This window comes from Notamacropus eugenii, chromosome 2 (assembly GCF_028372415.1).
Source record: "Notamacropus eugenii isolate mMacEug1 chromosome 2, mMacEug1.pri_v2, whole genome shotgun sequence".
Taxonomy (NCBI): Eukaryota; Metazoa; Chordata; class Mammalia; order Diprotodontia; family Macropodidae; genus Notamacropus; species Notamacropus eugenii.
Window position 1 is genome coordinate 238358224 of NC_092873.1, and position 19332 is coordinate 238377555.

General features: G+C 34.4%; 1 protein-coding gene across 15 annotated transcripts in view; it reads left to right on the plus strand.

The window, feature by feature from the left end:
* Positions 1-19332, plus strand: part of ADGB (androglobin) — a 199920-nt gene that overhangs the window by 168368 nt on the left and 12220 nt on the right. For 12 of the 15 annotated variants that reach the window (XM_072643645.1, XM_072643648.1, XM_072643651.1 and 9 more), the window contains 3 exons: positions 8647-8700; positions 10345-10526; positions 18912-19073. In XM_072643645.1, the coding sequence (XP_072499746.1) occupies positions 8647-8700; positions 10345-10526; positions 18912-19073 (398 nt within the window). The remainder of the gene's footprint in view (positions 1-8646; positions 8701-10344; positions 10527-18911; positions 19074-19332) is intronic. The other 3 variants (XM_072643647.1, XM_072643650.1, XM_072643646.1) reach the window with 2 other exon arrangements.

Sequence of the window (19332 nt, forward strand, 5' to 3'; positions counted from 1 at the left end):
AGATTAGAGTCCCTATTTTTATTTTAAAAAAAAAATTAAAATATGTTTCAATCTGTAGTCAGACACCATCAGTTATTTGTCTGGAGAAGGATACCATTTTTCATCTTAAATCCTTCAGAGTTGTCTTAAATTGTTGTATTGCTGAGAATAGCTAAGTCATTCACAGCTGATCATCTTATAATATTATTGCTATTTGTACCCAGTACATTTCACTTTGTACCAGTCTATGCAAGTTTTTCATTGCTTTTCTGAGAGTATTCTGCTCATCATTTCTTATAGTATAATAGTATTCTGCCATAATCACATACCACAACTTGCTCAGCCATTCCTCAGTTGATGGGCATCCCTTTAACTTCTAATTCTTTACCCCCAGAAAAGAGCTGCTATAAATATTTTTGCACATATAAGTCTTTTCACTTTTTGTTTTTTTAAAAATCTCTTAGGATACAGACCGAATCCTAGTATTGCTAGGTCAAAGAGTATGCATGACTTTTTAATCCTGTGGGCATAGTTCCAAATTGCTGTATAGAATGGTTGAGTCCGTTCACAACTCCATCAACAATGCATTAAAGTCTTATTTTTCCATTTCCCCTCCAACATTTCTCATTTATCTTTTCTGTCCTATTAGCCAATCTGATGTGAAGTAGTACCTCAGGATTGTTTTAATTTGCGTTTCTCCAATCAATAGTGAGTTGAGTATTTTTTTCTTATGGCTAGTGATAGCTTTGATTACTTGATCTGAAAACTGATCATATCTTTTGATCATTTATCAAATGGGGAATGGCTCATATTTTTGTAAACTTGACTCAACTCTCTTACATGTTTGAGAAATGAGACCTTTATCAGAGAAACTTGCTTCAAAATTTTTTTACAATTACTACTGCTAACTGTATTTCCCTCCATCTTATCCCCCCCTTTATTCTATTCTCTCTCTCCTTTCACCCTGATCCTTCTTAAAAGTGTTTTGCTTCTGACTACTCCCTCCCTCAGTCTGCCCTCCCTTCTATCACCCCTCTCTTCTCTTATCCCCTTCCTCTCCTACTTTTCTGTAGAGTAAGATAGATTTCTATGTACAATTGTGTGTATGTTGTTCCCTCTTTGAGCCAGTTTTGATGAGAATAAGGTTCACTCACTCCCTCTCACTTTTCCCCTCTTCCCCTCCACTGTAAAAGCTTTTCCTTGAGATTTTTTATGTGAGATAATGTACTCCTTTCTACCTCTCCCCTTCTGTTTCTCCCAGTACATTCCTCTCTAACCCCTTAATTTTATTTTTTAGTTATCTTTCCTTCATATTTAGCTTACACCTGTGTCCTCCATCTATATATACTCTTTCTAAGTGCCCTAATAATGATAAGGTTCTTATGAATTACAAATATTATTTTACCATATAGGAATGTAAACTGTTTAACCTTATTAAGACTTTTCTGTTTACCTTTTTATGCTTCTCTTGAGTCATGTATTTCAAAGTCAAATTTTCTAATCAGCTCCAGTCTTTTCATTAAGAATACTTGAAAGTCCTATAGCTCTTGAATTTTCAGTTTTTCCCTCTGAAGGATTATACTCACTTTGCTGGGTAGGTGGTTCTCGATTGTAATCCTAACTCCCCTTGCCCTCTGGAATTTCATATTTGAGCCATTTGACCCTTTAATGTGGTACTACTAAATCTTGTGTTATCCTGACTGTGGCTCCACAATACTTGAATTATTCATTCTGGCTGTTTACAATATTTTCTCCTTGACCAAAGAGATCTGGAATATAGCTATAATGTTCCTTGGAGTTTTTGTTTTGAGATCTCTTTCAGGAGGTGATTGATGGATTCTTTCAATTTTTATTTTACCCTCTGGTTCTAGAATATCAGGGCAGTTTTCCTTGATAATTTCTTGAAAGGTAATATCTAGGTTCCTTTTTGATCATGACTTTCAGGTAGTTCAATAATTTTACAATTAACTCTCCTGGATCTATTTTCCAGGTCAGTTGTTTTTTTTTCAGTGAGATATTTCATACTGCCTTCTATTTTTTCATTCTTTTGGTTTCATTGTTTCTTGATTTTTCATAAAGTCATTAGCTTCCATTTGCTCCATTCTAATTGTTAAAGAATTATTTTCTTCAGTGAGCTTTTTGACCTCCTTTTTCATTTGACCTAGTCTGTTTTTTAAAGTGTTATTTTCTTCATTATTTTTTTGGGTCTCCGTTACCAAGCTGTTGACTAGTTTTTCATGATTTTCTTGAATCACTCTCATTTCTTTTCCCAGCTTTTCCTCTATTTCTCTTAACTTGATTTTCAGAATCCCTTTTTAAACTCTTCCATGACCTGAGACCAATTCATATTTTTCTTGGAGGCTTTGGATGTAGGAACTTTTTTGTTTTCTTTTGAGTGTGTGTTTTGATCTTTTCTGTCACCATAATAACTTTCAGTAGTCAAGAGTTTTTTTGCAGCTGTTTGCTCATTTTCCTCTTATTTGACTATTATTGCCTTGTATTTGACTTTTAACTCTTTGTTAAAAGAGTTATTTTTCCATTTCCCCTCCAACATTTCTCATTTATCTCCCCTCCAACATATCTCATTTATCTTTTTTGTCCTATTAGCCAATCTGATGTGAAGTAGTACCTTAGTACTTCTTGTGTGGAGGGCTTACTGTCCCAAGCTTGAGGGGTTTTGTGCAGCTGTTTTTAGAGATACTTCTTCAGTTCTTCCAAGGTGATATGATATAAGGAGAGGTATTTTCTACTCTCCTGGCCTGTATTCTGATCTGTGAGTCACGATAAGCACTCTTTTCTGCCCTGGAACTGTGAAGAGGGTCCCTCTACCACTGTGACTGAGAGCTCTGCTATGCTAGTACACCTCATCGCCCTGGGACTGCCACCTAAACTGTGACCTAGATCTGAGAGTGAGCAAAACCACAGAGTTCTACCTCAGTGCAAGAAAAAAAGATCCTTGTAATCTCCTGATCAGGTGTTCTACTCCATTGCTGTCCTTGAACTGACTGGAAGCTGCTGCTGTTTTTACTGATTCAGTCACTCCCAAGATCTGTTCCTGGTTTGCTAGGGATGGGGTTGTGCTGGAGTGGCCTGTGCTGGACTGTGTTCCTCTCTCTCCCAGGTGCAATTGGTCTTTCTGGCTGACCTTCCAAGTTGTCTTTGGCATCTATGGGATGAGAGGTCTGGAAACCGCTACTGCTGCCAGTGATTCATTCCCCTGGAGGCCTTTTCCGGGTTTGCTTACATCAGGTCCAGACTGCACCTCTCTCTCATCTTGGTGCAACAGACCTTTCCTGCCAACCTTCCAAGTTGTCTTGGGCTGGAAATTTGTCAAAGTATGCCTTGATAGCCAATAAAAAACAGAAACAAAATAACGCTAATGCTGCAATAAAAGAGACATAGTTTCCAGAATCTGTAACTTCATATCCATGTGGGCAGCTTCTGGTGCAGACATTCGCTTTACCAATGTTGATTGGCAACTTATCCATAACTTGAGTTGTCTGTTGCATTGAGAGGTTAAGCAATTTGTCCATGGTAACACAGATAGTTTGTTTCAGAAGCAAAACTTGAACCCAGGCTTTCCTGATGCCAAGATCAGCTACTTTAACCATGGTGTGCCTCGTGCCTCTAAATTCTGAACTGGAATCTAGAATGAGAGCAGTAGTAGTTCCTTTATATTCTTTCCTGGGGAGGACACATTTAGAATACCACTATTAGGTCTGTATCCCAAAGAGATTAAGAAAAAAAGGAAAAGACCTATTTGTACAAAAATACTTATAGTGATTTTTTTTTTGGTGGGAAAGAATTGGAAATTGAGGGAATGCCCATCAGTTGGAGAATGACAGAACAAGAATGCGATATATGATTATGTTGGAATTCTTTTGTAATCTAAGAAATGATGAGCAGTATGTTTCAGAAAAACCTGGGAAGATTTACATGAAGTGAAATAAAGTGAAGTGAAGAACTCAGGAGAACATTGTATACAAGTAACATTGTGCAGTTTTCTAAAGAACTGATTAAGTCTCAGTGCAGATTAAAGTATACTTTTTACATTTTTATTTTTATTTTTTTGGTCTGTGTTCTCTTTTGAAATATGGCTAATATGGAAATATGTTTTGCATGATTTTATGTGTATGATCTATATCAAATGGTTTGCCTTCCCAGGGAGAGGAGAAGGGAGGGAGAGAATTTGAAACTCAAAATCTGAAAAACAAATGTTTAAAATTTTTACATGTAATTTAAAAAAATTAAGTAAAATAAAAGGAAAAACAGATGCAATTTCAAAATAATTTAATTTAATTAAAAATATTCAGTTCATTGTCTCATGTCTGAATCTGAAATCTGAATCTGAAATCCTCATAACACACTTTTGAGGTTGGTTCTGTAAACCATAAATGAAGAAACTAAGCACCAGGAAACAAAATTATTTGTCTCTGGGTACAACTAATAAACTTGATGGAAAGAGCAGGGCCTAAATTCTAGTTTTCTACTGAGTTTGCCTGGCATTCTTTACAATATCTTTAGAATTACATTGTTAGTAAGTAGGGAGGTTAAATTCTCAAGGTTGCAAACTTCTATCTTTTTTTAAAAAATTAAATAATTTTACTTGTTTTCAGTGTTCTACAATCACTTCATATATCTTAGATTTTTTTCCCCTTTTAAGTCCTTGCATTGCAATGAAGTACTAAGTCTACCAGAAAAATTCCTTGCACACTGTGGTTGTTACTGTGGACAAAGTTCTCCCAGTTCTGCATCAGTTCATATGAGTCTTTCCAGGCCTCTCTGAAGTCTTCCTGTTCATCATTTCTTATAGCATAATATTATTCCATTAAGTGGGGCAGCTATGTGGTACAGTGAATAGAGCACCAGTGCAGGAGTCAGGAGGACCTGAGTTCAGATCTCACCTCAGACACTTGACACTCACTAACTGTGTGACCTTGGGCAAGTCACTTAACCCCAATTGCCTCATCCTGGGTCATCTCCAGTCATCCTGATGAATATCTGGTCACTGGATTCAGATGGCTCTGAAGAAGTGAGGCTGGTGACCTGCATAGCCCTCCCTCACTCAAAACAAAGTCAAGTACAAGTCATGTCATCACTTATCTGATGGCATGATCTTTTTTGGCAACAAAAGGTGAACACACACATTCCATTACATTCATATACCACAATTTATTCAGCCATTCCCCAATTGATGGGAATCCCCTTGATTTCCAGTTTTTGGCCACCACAAAGAGAACTGCTATAAATATTTTTGTACATGTGGGACCCTTTCCCATTTTTATGATCTATTGGGGATACACAAACTTATGTTTTCAAAGCTGAAAGTGTTGGGACTGAGTCTCCCTTATTGAAAAAGATAAAGATAGGGTTTTTAAACCCTTGTTATATTTATTTGCAAATTTTATATTTCCAGCCTGACAGTCTGCAGTGAAAAGCATCTTAAGGAAATTCAGCATGAAATCAAGTATTAAAAAAGTTTTATTATAAATTACTAAATTATCAAATTTAAATTTCAGAACTCTCATGATTCCTTTATGCCTTATGGAATCATAAATTTAGTTCTTATAGATGATGTCAAAGACAAGAGAATCTTTTTTCCTTTTTTTTTCTTTTCTTTTCGAATTGACCAGATCAGGAGAAATTAACAAGTGTAAATAAAAATAACTGCTCAAATATCAAAATTTTAGAAGCTTAGAAACTTCTTATTAAAGAAATCTCATTTATTTCTTGACTCCAATTTATTTTAGAAGTGGCTAGGCTTAGCCCCCTTCTTACTGAAGAGTTAATCAGAAATTTAAATAGGCATTTATGTGCAAACATTTATCCACTCTTCCATGTAGAGACGCTAAAGTTTTAGTTGGCTTAAGCATATAGATTTTTCCGATGATAGGCAAGCTTAATAGAGAAGGAATGAGGGATAGGTAAGTAGAGAACACTGTTCTCAGCTCTATGGATCACTTTTTGTTCTTGTTCAAACTTATGTGCTACGCCATGGAGTATCTCAGGAGTATTTTTAAAAGAATATTCTTATGTGTTTTTTTCCCCAATTACATGTTAAAAAAAATTTAAACATTTGTTTCTTAAAATTTTTAGTTTCAAATATCTGGAAGTGGATAGCATTTTTCACCATAAGTCTATTGGAATTACCTTGGATCATCATATTGCTCAGAATAGCAGTTATTCACAGTTGATCGTTGTACAATATTGTCGTTACTTGTGTACAATGTTCTCCTGGTTCTGCTCACTTCACTTTGTTTCAGTTCATATAAATCCCAAGTTTTTCCTGAAACATACTACTCATCATTTCTTATAGCACAATAGTATTCTAACGTAATCATATACCACAACTTGTTTTGTCATTCTACAATTGATGGGAATGCCCTCAATTTCCAATTCTTTCCCATCACAATAATGCCACTATAAATATTTTTGTACAAATAGGTCCTTTTCCATTTTTGTTTTTCTTAATCTCTTTGGGATACAGACCTAGTAGTGGTACTGGTAGATCAAATGGTCTGGATAGTTTTATAGTTCTTTAAGCATAGTTGCAAATTTTTCTCCAGAATGGTTGGATCAGTTTATAACTCTACCAACTAATGCAGCAGTACACTAGCATCCCAATTTTTCTATAACCTCTGTAACATTTGTCATTTTCCTTTTCTGTCATATTAGGCAAACTAATATGTATGAGATGGTACCTCAGAGTTGCTTTCATTTGCATTTCTCTAATTAATAGTGATTTGGAACAATTTTTTCAATTTCATATTTCATAAATAGCTTTGATTTCTTCTATTGAAAACTTCATGTTTATATCCTTTGACCATTTATCAATTGGGGACTGATTCATATTCTTAAAAATTTGATTCAGTTTTCTATATATTTGAGAAGTGAGACTTGTATCAGAGAAATTTCTGCTAATTTTTCTCCCAGTTTTCTGCTTTCCTTCTAATCTTGATTGCATTTGGTTTTTAATTTAATATATTCAAAATAATCCATATTATATCCCATAATGCTCTCCATCTCTTATTTGGTCATAAATTCTTCCCTCATCCATAGATCTGATAGATAAAGTATTCTGTACTTTCGTAATTTGCATATGACATCATCCTTTATGTCTAAATCATGTACCCATTTTGACCTTTTCTTGGTATATTGTGTGAGATGTTGGTCTAGTTTTTGCCAAATTGCTTTTTAGTTTTTCCATCACTTTTTGTCAAATAGTGAGTTCTTATCCCAAAAGCTTTTATCTTTTCATTTATCAAATACTAGATTACTATGCTAATTTACTAGTGTGTATTGTATGTATACCTAATCAATTCTAGGGATCCACCACTCTATTTCTTAGCTAGTACAAGATTGTTTTGATGATTGTCACTCTGTAATACATTTTGAGATCTTGTATTCATAGGCCATCTTCCTTCACAATTTTTTCATTGATTTCCTTGATAATCTTGAACTTCTCTTCTTCAAGATGAATTTTGTTATTATTTTTTTCTAATTCTGTATAATAATTTTCGGTAATTTGATTGGTATGACACTGAATAAGTGAATTAATTTAGTTAGAACTGTCATTTTTATTATAATGGCTAAACCTATCCATGAGAAATTGATATTTCTCCAGTTGTTTATTATTTATAACTTTGTGTGAAAAGTGTTTTCTAATTGTATTCATATATTCCTGGGTTTGTCTTGGCAGATAGACTCCCAAGTGTATTGTATTGTCTGCAATTATTTTAAATGGAATTTCTCTCTCTATCTCTGATTTTAGGAGTATTTAATTCTAAATTAGATGGTTAATCTGTATCAGAGGGCTTTGATTTTGGCCCAGACATAGAGATAAAAAAGGAAAGACCTATTTGTAGCCTTGAGACACTCTGCCTAGCTTTCATTAAGCTGGGTGTGATGGCTGTTATTAGAGAGCTTTTAGCCTGCTTTCATCTGGATGAACTTGTATCCATTGTACTTTCACAAACAGAAACCTAGAAGGTTTGGGTGACTTGGAAGAGATGAACTCAGAAGATAATAGCAAGGAACAATTCTTAGCAGACATCATATACCTAAGTAGAAACTGCAAAAATATGCAGCTGAGACTAAAGGGAACAGGGGAGTGACATCTGCAGGGGGAGTGACATCTGCAGTGGCAGTGCCCTGAACCATTTGAGCAATGTATCCAGTATAGTCTAAGGGCAGCAGAGCAATACACCATCAGAAATTATCTGCACAGGAGTCACCATGGGACTAGTAGTCAGCTCAGCCATTATCATTAGCCCAGGGGTATTTGTCCAGCAGATACCATACCCAGCAGAGAGTAAGAGTAGTACACTAATATTACAGAAAGACATCTGTGGTCTTGTATCATCTGAGGTTCTAGTTGCCTCTCCCCATGTATCTCCTACATAAATAGACAGTACAAAAATTATTTAACCTTTCAGGGATCCATGTCAACTCAGAACTTTCTCTCTTGGGTCTGTTTTGTCTATTTGTATTTCTTTGCCTTTTGCAGTTCTCAGCACTTAACCAAGAGTTATTAGGCTATTCTGAAACATTTCATTTCTATTTTAAAGAGATTGGGTGGGTCCCCTTTTTTTCCCTTATGAGTTGTTTTCTAAAATGGCTGGGAAGTGCCTCTTGCCTTGCATTTTTTGTTTTTGTTTTCCCCTGCAGAACAGCCTAAGGTACTAGTCAAGAAGAAAAAAGGAAACCCTGTTCCAGAAACTGGTATGTCTTTTGTGGGCCCATCTTCAGAAGCCCTGTTCTTTTCCTTTCCCACATTTTTTTCTTTTAGGAAAAAGACATTGTAGCACAAAGGAAGTTTATTACTATAGTCCTTTCATCACTGATCATTAAAATTTTAAATGTTTAGGAAGGCACAAATTACCAAAACTTAATGCCAAATTAGTTTTCCAAAATAACTGAATCAATTCATAGCTTACCTGCCTATCTTTCTATGTGTTTTGTTTCTCAGGTGCAGGTTCATTTCTTCATCTCTTCCGCAAGGCCCAAACTGGTCATTATTATAAATCATTCTCTTTTATTTTCTTGTTCTTTCCTTTACATTGTTGTAGCCATTCTACATAATGTCTTGTTGTTTCTGCTTACTTCACTTAGAAACAATTCATACAAGTCTTTTCCAGTTTCTCTGAATTTTTCAAATTCATTGTTTCTTATAGCATAATAATATTTCATTGCATTTATTTATACCGTAATTTGCTTAGCTGGTCAGTTGATTATCATACACTTTGTTTCTAATTCTTTGCTACTCTGCAATATGTGTACATGTGTACATGCATTCACAAACTACTGTTATGAATATATATGCACATATATGTTATATATGTATATATTGGACATTTCTATTTATCTTTAACAATACCTAGCAATGTGATTTCTGGATCAAAGTTTATAAACACAGTCATTTCACCTCCAACACACAAAATTACAAATTTCTTTCTAGAATGGTTGAATCAGTTAGTGGTTTGACCAACAATATATTCATATGCTTTATCTTCCCATAGTCCCTCTGATGTTAAATATTTCTTTGTCATTTGTTTGGAATGAAGTGAAACTTCAGATTTGTTATGATTTTTAGCTTCCCTCAAATAGTACTTTGGAGGAATATTTCATATGGTTGTTAATTATTTGTAAGTCTTGTTTTGAGATTTGTTTGTTCATTTACTTTAATCATTTATCTATTAGGAAATGGATTTTCTTTTTCCAAAATATATCTTTATGTTGTTTTTTTTAAGGTCACAATCATTTCTAAATATATTCCTCCTCTGTTCCCTTCCCAGATATATCTTTTGCCAAAAAAAATTTAAAAGAGAAAAAATAGTTCAGCAAAATTAACATACACATCAACCAAAACTGACATTATTTTAGGAAGTGTGCTATATACATACACAGTCTTTCAATCTTCAGTGAAGAGAGAAAGGTGCATTTTCACTTTAGTTCATCTTCAGGGCCAAGATTGGTCCTTATAATGTCATGGTGTCCAGTTTTAATTTTTGTCATTGTTAGTAATTGTGCTTATTGTTTTTGTGACTGTTTCATTTTGCATCAGTTCATGTATTCTATACTTCTCTGTATTTTCCTTATTCATAATTTCTTATTATTCTCTAGCATTCCACTATATTCGTGTACATCAATTTATTTAGCTTAGAAAGAGTTCTTTCTCATATATATGTACATACATATATACATATATGTGTGTATATGTTTATCACTGTTAATATCTTATATATTATAGACATTAGAAATATTTGATGCAAAACTTTCTTTAATTGACAGTTTTCCTTCTTAGCCTAGCTGCATTGATTTTGTTTGTCCAAAAATTTTCAATTCCCATCATATATAACTTTGTAGCACATTCAGAAAAACATGAAGAATTAATTTCAATGGGATTTTCAGATGCCCATGGCTCCACTGATGGGCAAAAAACCACACCTGCTGCCAAAACAACTCGAAAAGGTAAAGATAAAGGAGCTGACAAGGCAGAAAAAGAGAAGGCAGCTAAAGAAAAAGTGGCAGCTAAAGTTGAAGCTCAGGTAAGAATGATATTCCTCATTTGAATAATTTTATGAAATGTGGATTTTGGCAATGCTTGGCCTTCCATAGGCAGAAATTCTGGTGTCACATGTGCAAATCCCCTATAACTCTCATAATTCCAGTTTTCAAAATAGAGAAATTAAATTGTACACATACATGTACTGCTCACCTTCTAGCAAATTGTTTCTACATTCTGTAAGCCACTGAGAGGCAACCCAAGAACAGCAGGATAGTGAGGGCAGGCCTAGAGGGATGGAAGGGTCAATGCCAAAGAAAAATTTCCTCCCACATCACAGTTTTGCTTATGGCCATGCGTCCTTGATATAATCAGAATTAAAAAAATATTGGTTTAGGTTTTCAATGAAAATGAACCCTTCATAGGACATTCTATTGAGAAAATTGCATATAATTAAATTGAAAATTTTACTTAAAAAGAAATTTTTCTTGGTAAAATAAACAAATAAACAAGCAAAAATTCATAAACTACCTAATGGGAATGATTTCTTAAATATTTCCCCAGTCAGTCTCCATCCTTCCAATTTCTTCTCCCTTTCATTCACAAATGCTAAAATATATTCTTCAAAGGACTGTTTTGACAATGTTACTCTCCTACTCAAAATCCTTCAATGGTTCACTATTGCTTTTACAATAAAATACAAACTTCTGTCTGACTTTTAAAGCCTTCCACATCCTGATTTTATCTTTCTTTACAACCTTACTCATTTCTCCTTTATGTCCTCAAAAACTAAATTAGTAATTGGTCCTTAGACTCAACATTCATGATCTTAGACCTAGCTTCATAACTTTCCACAAGCCATTCACCTACCCACCCCCACCCCGTACCTGTGATATATTCCTTGCTTATCTCTTTTTATTATTATTGTTAATTTATTTATTTTTATTTTTCAACATTCACTCCCACAATATTTTGAGTTCAAAATTTTCTCCCTATCTCTCCTCTCCTTCCATTCCAAGACAGCATGCATTCTGATTACCCCTTCCCCCAGTCTGCCCTCTGTTCCATTATCCCAATCCCCTCTATTTTCTTATAGGGCCAGATAGATTTCTATACTCCATTGCCAGTATGTATTATTTCCTATTTGCATGTAAAAACATTTTTAACATTCATTTTTAAAATTTTGAGTTCCAACTTCTCTGCCTTCCTCTGTCCCCACCCATCCCCACTGAGAAGGCAGGCAATTTGATATAGGTTATACCTGTATAGTCATGCAAAACACTTCCATAACAGTCATGTTGTGAAAGACTAACTATATTTCCCTCTATCCTATCCTGACCTCATTTATTCTATTCTCTCTTTTGACCCTGTATCTCCTCAAATATCTTTACCTCTAATTTTCCCTCCTCACATTTGCCCTCCCTTCTATCATCCCCCACCCCATCTTCTCCCCTTCACCCCTACTTTCCTGTAGTGTAAAATAGATTTTCATACCAAACTGAATATACATGTTATTCCCTCCTTAAGCCAAATGTGATGCGAGTAGGGTTTACTCTTTCTCTCATCCTCCCCAGAAAAAGCTTTTTTTCTTACCTCTTTTATGTGAGAGGTAATTTGCCCCATTCTATTTCTTCCTTCTTCTTTCTCCCAGTATATTCCTCTGTCACCCCTTAATCTTATTTTTTAGATATCATTCCTTCATATTCAACTCATGCTGTTTCCTCTGTCTATATGTATACAATCCCTTCAACCACCCTAATACTGAGAAAAGTCTCAAGAGTTACAAATATTATCTTTCCATGTAGCAATGTAAACAGTTCACCTTTAATGAATTCCTTTAGCCTTTTCTTTCCTGTTTACCTTTTCATGCTTCTCTTGATTCTTGTGTTTAAAAGTCAGATTTTCTATTCAGCTCTGGACTTTTCATCAAGAATGCTTGAAAGTCCTCTATTTCATTGAATAACGATCTTTTTCGTCTGAAGTATTATACTCAGTTTTGCAGAGGTATTATATTCAGTTTTGCTGGATAGGGAATTCTTGGTTTTAATCTTACCTCCTTTGACTTCTGGAATATCATATTCCAAGGCCTCTGATCCTTTAATATAGAAGTTTCTAGATCTTGTGTTATCCTAATTATGTTTCCACAATACTCAAACTGCTTCTTTCTGGCTACTTGTAATATTTTCTCCTTGATCTGGGAACTTAGGAATTGGGCTACAATATTCCTAGGAGTTTTCCTTTTTGGATCTCTTTCAGGAGGAAATCAGTGGATTCTTCCAATATCTATTTTACCCTCTGGTTCTAGAATATCAGGGCAGTTTTCCTTGATAATTTCTTGAAAGATGATGTCTAGGCTCTTTTTTTGATCATGGCTTTCAGGTAGTCCAATAATTTTTAAATAGTCTCTCCTGGATGTATTTTCCAGGTCAGTTGTTTTTCCAATGAGGTATTTCACATTGTCTACTTTTTTTCATTCCTTTGGTTTTGTTTTATAATTTCTTGATTTCAGTCATTAGCTTCCATCTGCTCCATTCTAATCTTTAAGGAATTATTTTCTTCAGTGAGCTTTTGGAATTCTTTTTCCATCTGGCGAATTTCTGCTTTTTAAGGCATTCTTCTCCTCATTGGCTTTTTGAATCTCTTTTGCCACTTGTGCTTGTCTATTTTTAAGGTGTTATTTTCTTCAGCATTTTTTGGGTCCCATTTAGCAAGCAGTTGACTCGGTTTTCATGATTGTCTTGCATCACTCTCTTTTCTCTAACCAATTTTTCTTCTAATTCTCTTACTTGATTTTCAGAATCCTTTTTGAGCTTTTCCATGATCTGAGACCAATTCATATTTTTATTGGAGGCTTTGGATGGAGGAGCTTTGATTTTGTTGTCTTCTTCTGTTTGTATATTTTGGTCTTCCACATCAGCAAAGTAAGATTCTGTAATCTAATTCTTTTTCCAGTTTTTGTTCATTTCCCCAGCCATCTACTTGACTTTTCAGCTATTTGTCAAGGCAGTGCTCTGCTTCCAGTGGGGGAGGAAGGTGTACTGTCAGTTGCTCAATCCCCCCACATTTAGTGAGTGGGCTTACAGATCCAGAAATAACCACTGCTACTGTCCCCTGCTGCTGCTGCTGTGGCTGCATCAGGCTCCTCCACACCCTCCACTGCCCTGGGATTAGGGCCAGACTCCTCTACTCACTCACACAGGTCAGACAGATTTTTTTCCACTCACCTTCCAATTTGTTCTCAGCATTTTGGGGTTGTATAGTCTGGAAACTTGTCACAGGCAACAGAGATTTAGTCCCCAAGGCCTGCTCCTTCTTTCTATGCTGAAGCAACCCATTACTGGATGGCACTGTGCTCCCAGCATGGCTTGATAGATACTTCTCATGGATCTTCTAGGATGTCTTGGGCTGGGAATTTGCTTTATTCCATCATTCTGTGGGTTCTGCAGCTCCAGAATTTGTTTAGAGTCAATTTTTATAGGTATTTAGTTGGGTTTTGGGGGAGTGCTATAGGAAGTTCTTGCTTTTACTCCGCCATCTTGGCTCCACCTCTGCTCATCTCTATCTTTCAGAATTTCTGTTTTCTTTCAAGACTCAGTTCAGGTGCTACTATTTACTGTTACCTGTAGTTTCTAGTGTATTTTCTATCAAATTGTCTTCCATTTTGTTTATCTGCATACATGTTATATCTCTAAGGAAAAATATAAGCTACTCAAAACAAAGTACCATTTTATTTTTGTAATTATACTGTCCATGGTGCAGTGTATAGAGATCTGGGGTCTCATAGTCAGGAGCCCTTGAATTCAAGTCTTGCCTTTGTCATATACTAGCTGGTGCTATGGACAAGTAACTTAACCACTGAGTACCCTCAGCAATTCTAAGATTATAGGTTACAGACAAATCCCATTTCCATTGATTAATTTCTAGACTAAACATTCCTCCTACAAATGAAATCATAGGTTTGTAACAACCTCTCTCCCTGCCCCCTTCTATCCCAGCCAAATTTTATTGCTAATACAGTCCCTTGTACATATTAAGTGTTCAATAAATGTTTATTGAACTGAAAAGACTTCAAAAGTATTATGATGAATGCAGCTTTTGTCTACCACATGGCTCAGTTATAACTAGCTCTTACTCTTAGGTTATCATCTCATTGACAAGACCTGGGGCTTCCTATAGCATAGCCTGATGCCAATTCGAGTTAACGCAAAGACTGGAAAACTATCTAGAAAACCCTAGACGCTAGAATCAAAACTGCTTTGCTGCAGATGCTTACTCAAGTACTCTTATTCTCTCTCTTTCTGCTACTATACCTCTGTATCCCAGTGTATGTACAAGGATAAATTTTAGCTAAAAAGTTCAGACTCTCCTTATTTTTATGTGCTTTCTGCAGGCATCCTCAGAATAAGAAGTGAATGTTTTCCTTAGGATTATTGGCAAAAGCTGTTGCCTTAGGTCAACTGCTCTCTTTTGCTGATAGAGGCAATGTCTTGTTAATCATAATTAATGAGACCTAATTTTCCTAATTTATTCACATGAAAAATCAAAATAAGGTATACATGTACCATGTTATATTTAGTTAAAGTAATGCTGAAGATTTACTAAGTCCTCTTCATTTTCATTATTTTTTATATTTCCCTTTCATCTTCTTGACCTTTTTTCCTCCAGATGAATTTTATTATTACTTTCTATAGATTTTTTAAGTGACCCTTTAGTAGTTTGATTGGTATGACACTGAATCTATAAATTAATTTTGGTTGTTTTATAATTTTATTATATTACCATGGACCCATCATGACTAAATATTCTCAATTATTTATTTATCTTTTATTTTTAGAAAGTGTTACCTAGTTATGTTCATATAATTCTTGTGTCTTGGTAGGTGACTTCTCAGATATTTTATGTATTCTTTAGTTATTTTAAATGGATTTTTTTCCATATCTCATCCTGATTTTTAGATAACATGCAAAACCTTGATGATTTGTCTAAGTTTGTTTCCTGTGCTGTGTAACAGCATGGACCCCAACATACACAGCAGGGCCTGCTCTACAGGTTCTTGGATCTGCTTTTCTAAAAGGAATGCAATTTTGGGGGAGTCAACAATCTCTTTAATCAAACACACATACCAACAGAAAAAATACAAACAGAGAAATAAAGACCAACAGACAGGGTTTCCATCTGTTTGACCATAAGCAATACATATATCACATATCAACAGATCCAACTGTCTGACCATTACAGACATACATAACTACCAGAGAAATACCAATATCTGGATTTTCAAAGCTGGGGGGGGCTCCTTAATGGCTATCCAGTATCTTGTGTAGCAGAACCAACATTTCCAATTAGTAAACCCCAAAGTAAAGCCTCACCTCAGTGTATTTATACACTTTTCAGATCTGGACCTCTAACCCAGTGCCTCAGTAGAAATTAACAAAAGGTATTGAGGCCTATTAATGTCTGGGGAAGATCTTTAACTCTTCCCCCCATCCACCATTAACCTTACATTAACATTATATGCTACTACTTTTTTGAAGTTGTTGTTTCAGTTAATCTTAGTTGAATCTCTTTTGTTCTCTCAGTAAATCATATCATTTGCAAAATGCAATAATTTTATTTCTTCCTGGCCTATAGTCTTTACCTTAAATTTTCCATTTCTCATTTTATTTCTGTAAGTAGTATATCAAATAATAATAGTGATAATGGAAATGCTTGCTTTGCCCTTGGTATTATTGGAAAGCCCTTTAACATTTCTCCATTATAGATAATGCTTGTTTTGGGTTTTAAAAAGATTTTAAGGAAAGGCCTAGTTATCCTTTTAATGTTTTTAGCATAAATTTGATATTGTATTTTGTCAAAAACCTTTTCTGAATTACTTATATGGTCATATAATTTGTATTATTCTTATTATTACAATTTTCCTAATAATGAAATAACTGCATTTCAGGTCATAGGGTATAGTATTTTAAATATGTTGTTACAGTCTCTTTGCTAATATTTTGCCCAATATTTTTGCATTCATATTCATTAACAATATTGGTCTATTATTTTCTTCCTCTGCTTTATTTTTTCCTTGGTTTAGGTAATATCAGCACTACTACAATACTTTTCCCCTGAAAGATTTGGAAGGATGCTTTCTCTATTTCTACAAACAACTTGTGTGATATTGGAGTTAATTGTTTGAATGCTTGATAGAATTCAATTGTTAATCTCTGTCCAAATTGTCTTTTTCTTTATTTAGTTCATATGTGGCTTTCTCAATTTTATTTTGTGAGATTGAGTGATTTAAATGTTTTTTCTTTATCTGTTAATCTAGTTATTATTCATTTTTGTTACGATTTATTTCATTTATTATCAGTTTTATTGTTGTTTAATGGGGCAAAAATAATTTGTAATACTTTGCTTTATTTCTTCATTTATTGTGATTTCTTTTTTTAAATTTATTTTTGAGCATGGTAATTTGGTTTTTTCTTTTTTTATTGTTTAGTTGGGTTTATTCATTGCCTTTCTAATTTTTAAAAAGTTGTATGTCCAATTCAACAATCTCTTCCTTCTCTCTTTTGTTGATAAAAGTGATTAAAGATGTAATTTTTCCTAATTACTTTTTCCACTATATTCCAAAAGTTTTGTTATATCATCTCATTGCAATTTCCATTGATGATAGTTATCTGTTGATTTTCCATAAAGCTGAAAACTATGAATACTCTGTCATTTCCTGTAAAGTAGTCATCAAAAGTCCATAATACTTTCCTAAAATTCTATTCTTATATTTATAATCAGTCTGGTCTATTCTGTACTCTTTCTTATTTATTTAAATTTTTTTCTAAGTATTATAGAGACATATTGAGGTCCCCAAATATTATACTTTTGTTGTATATTGTTCTATGCAATTTTATTAACTTTTCCCCTAAGTAAGCATATATTTCCTACATATATGTGTGTATATACATATATATTTATATACACACATATTATTTCATTATATATGATGCCTTAAATACACAATGTAGTTTCCTTGCTTAACTCCTTAAGTATGTCATTTTTATAGTTCCTTTATCTAAAATCTTAATTTACATACCTGATTTTAAAAGCTTACCTGAAGAATAATAAAGTCAGTTCCAGCACCTCATTTTTACTCTGTATGAGTCTTTATATTTCAGTTATGAACTATTATTTTCATTCTGTAGTCGTTTTGAATGGAATTTCTTTTTATATCTCATGGAATTTGTTTTTGTATCTCATCTTGCTGGGATTTTTTCCAAAAAAATTCCCAGATCAATTTGACATATGTGTGCATGTATTTATGTGTGTATATATGTGTGTTTGTGTATATATGCATATCTTTTCCATTTGTCCCCCTGATGTTAGATTAGGAAGCATGGAATAGCTTATTGGATTCCATAGTTAAGTGTTTTCAAAGATTGTGTCTCTTAAGTCATGGTAGATTCCACTGAGTTCCCTTTCTCTCTCCTGTGAGCCCTATTACCTCTATTATTTTAGACTCATTTTGATATCTTGCCCACACGTTCCAGGGATGGGAAGATGTCTATAGTTCAGCATCTTTATACCTTTCTATAATATATTTACAACTAGAAATAGTTCATCTTCTTCTGCTAAGCTGGCATATATTTGACTTCACTTGTTGAAAGAGAGTAAGTTTATGATCATTCTTCCCTGTAATTCTCTTTACTGGCTTACCTCAAATGATGGCTTACCCCCTTTTCTAAAGGGAAATGTTCTGTTCAGTGAATTCTTTTAGGTTTTAGGGACAATTAGGAGACAGTGCATTATAAGGGAAAGTGCACTGAATTTGCTATCAGAGTATTTGTACTGGTTTCCTGTTCTGCCACTTAATACCTTTGTGACCAGGTAAGTGAATTATCTGCTCTGGACTTCACTATCTTCACCTATAAAACCAGGGAGTTAGTCCGCATAACCTTTAAGACACCTTTTAGCTCTGAGTCTATGATCCTAAGTTTGTTTTCACAAACCTGATAGAGATACTGTTCTCTCAAATGCTGAAAGCAGTGAGAGTTTTCTGAAGCCTTATTTTCCTACTTTTCATTTTTGCAATGCAGGAGTTAAGCAGAACAGCATTGTTTCATACTGTTCCCCTTCTCAGTCCTTCCTCATATATTTCAGCCTGATTTTCAAGTATAGTAATACTGGAAAAGCAAACAGATGTGGTAATAACAGGTTACATTAAGTATTTATTTTGTTTCTATCAATGCTCCAAATTGGTCCATATTGATTATAAACAGATCTAGAAATAAATGAATGATATAAAGAAAACACACTGAGATTACTGATTGTGAGCATAAGAACAAACTAGAATGAAAAATCATAAATAAATTATAAAATATCAATCATTCATTAAAAGCTTGTAAATCTAGTCATCTTTTTTTTTTTAATCACCCATCCTCAATTCTAGGCTCAGCAACAAGATCCAAATAAACCTTATTGGGTTCTGCGCCTGGTCACTGAACAGACTGAGACTGATGTTCTGGAAATCAAGAAGGATACAGAAAGAGCTGATGAAATCCGAGCAATGAAACAAGCCTGGGAGTCTGCTGAGCCAGGCAGATCTATTAAGGTAATCACAGTTGGAGAGGTTATTATAGTTGTCTTCATTCTGGAGTGGTCTGAAAGCAACAAAATGCAGGAAGTAGATTTATACTCAAGCACTTGAGGGGGCTGAGGGGGATTAGTAATATTGAATAAATAAGTGACTTTTCCAAACAGCAGTCATCCAGGGACTTGTCTCTTCAGTTCTTCCTTCCTTCCCTTTTCCAGTCAAATGATAACATCATTGTAGTCAGCTGTAGGTCTGCTTGATAACCAAAAATAGTTAG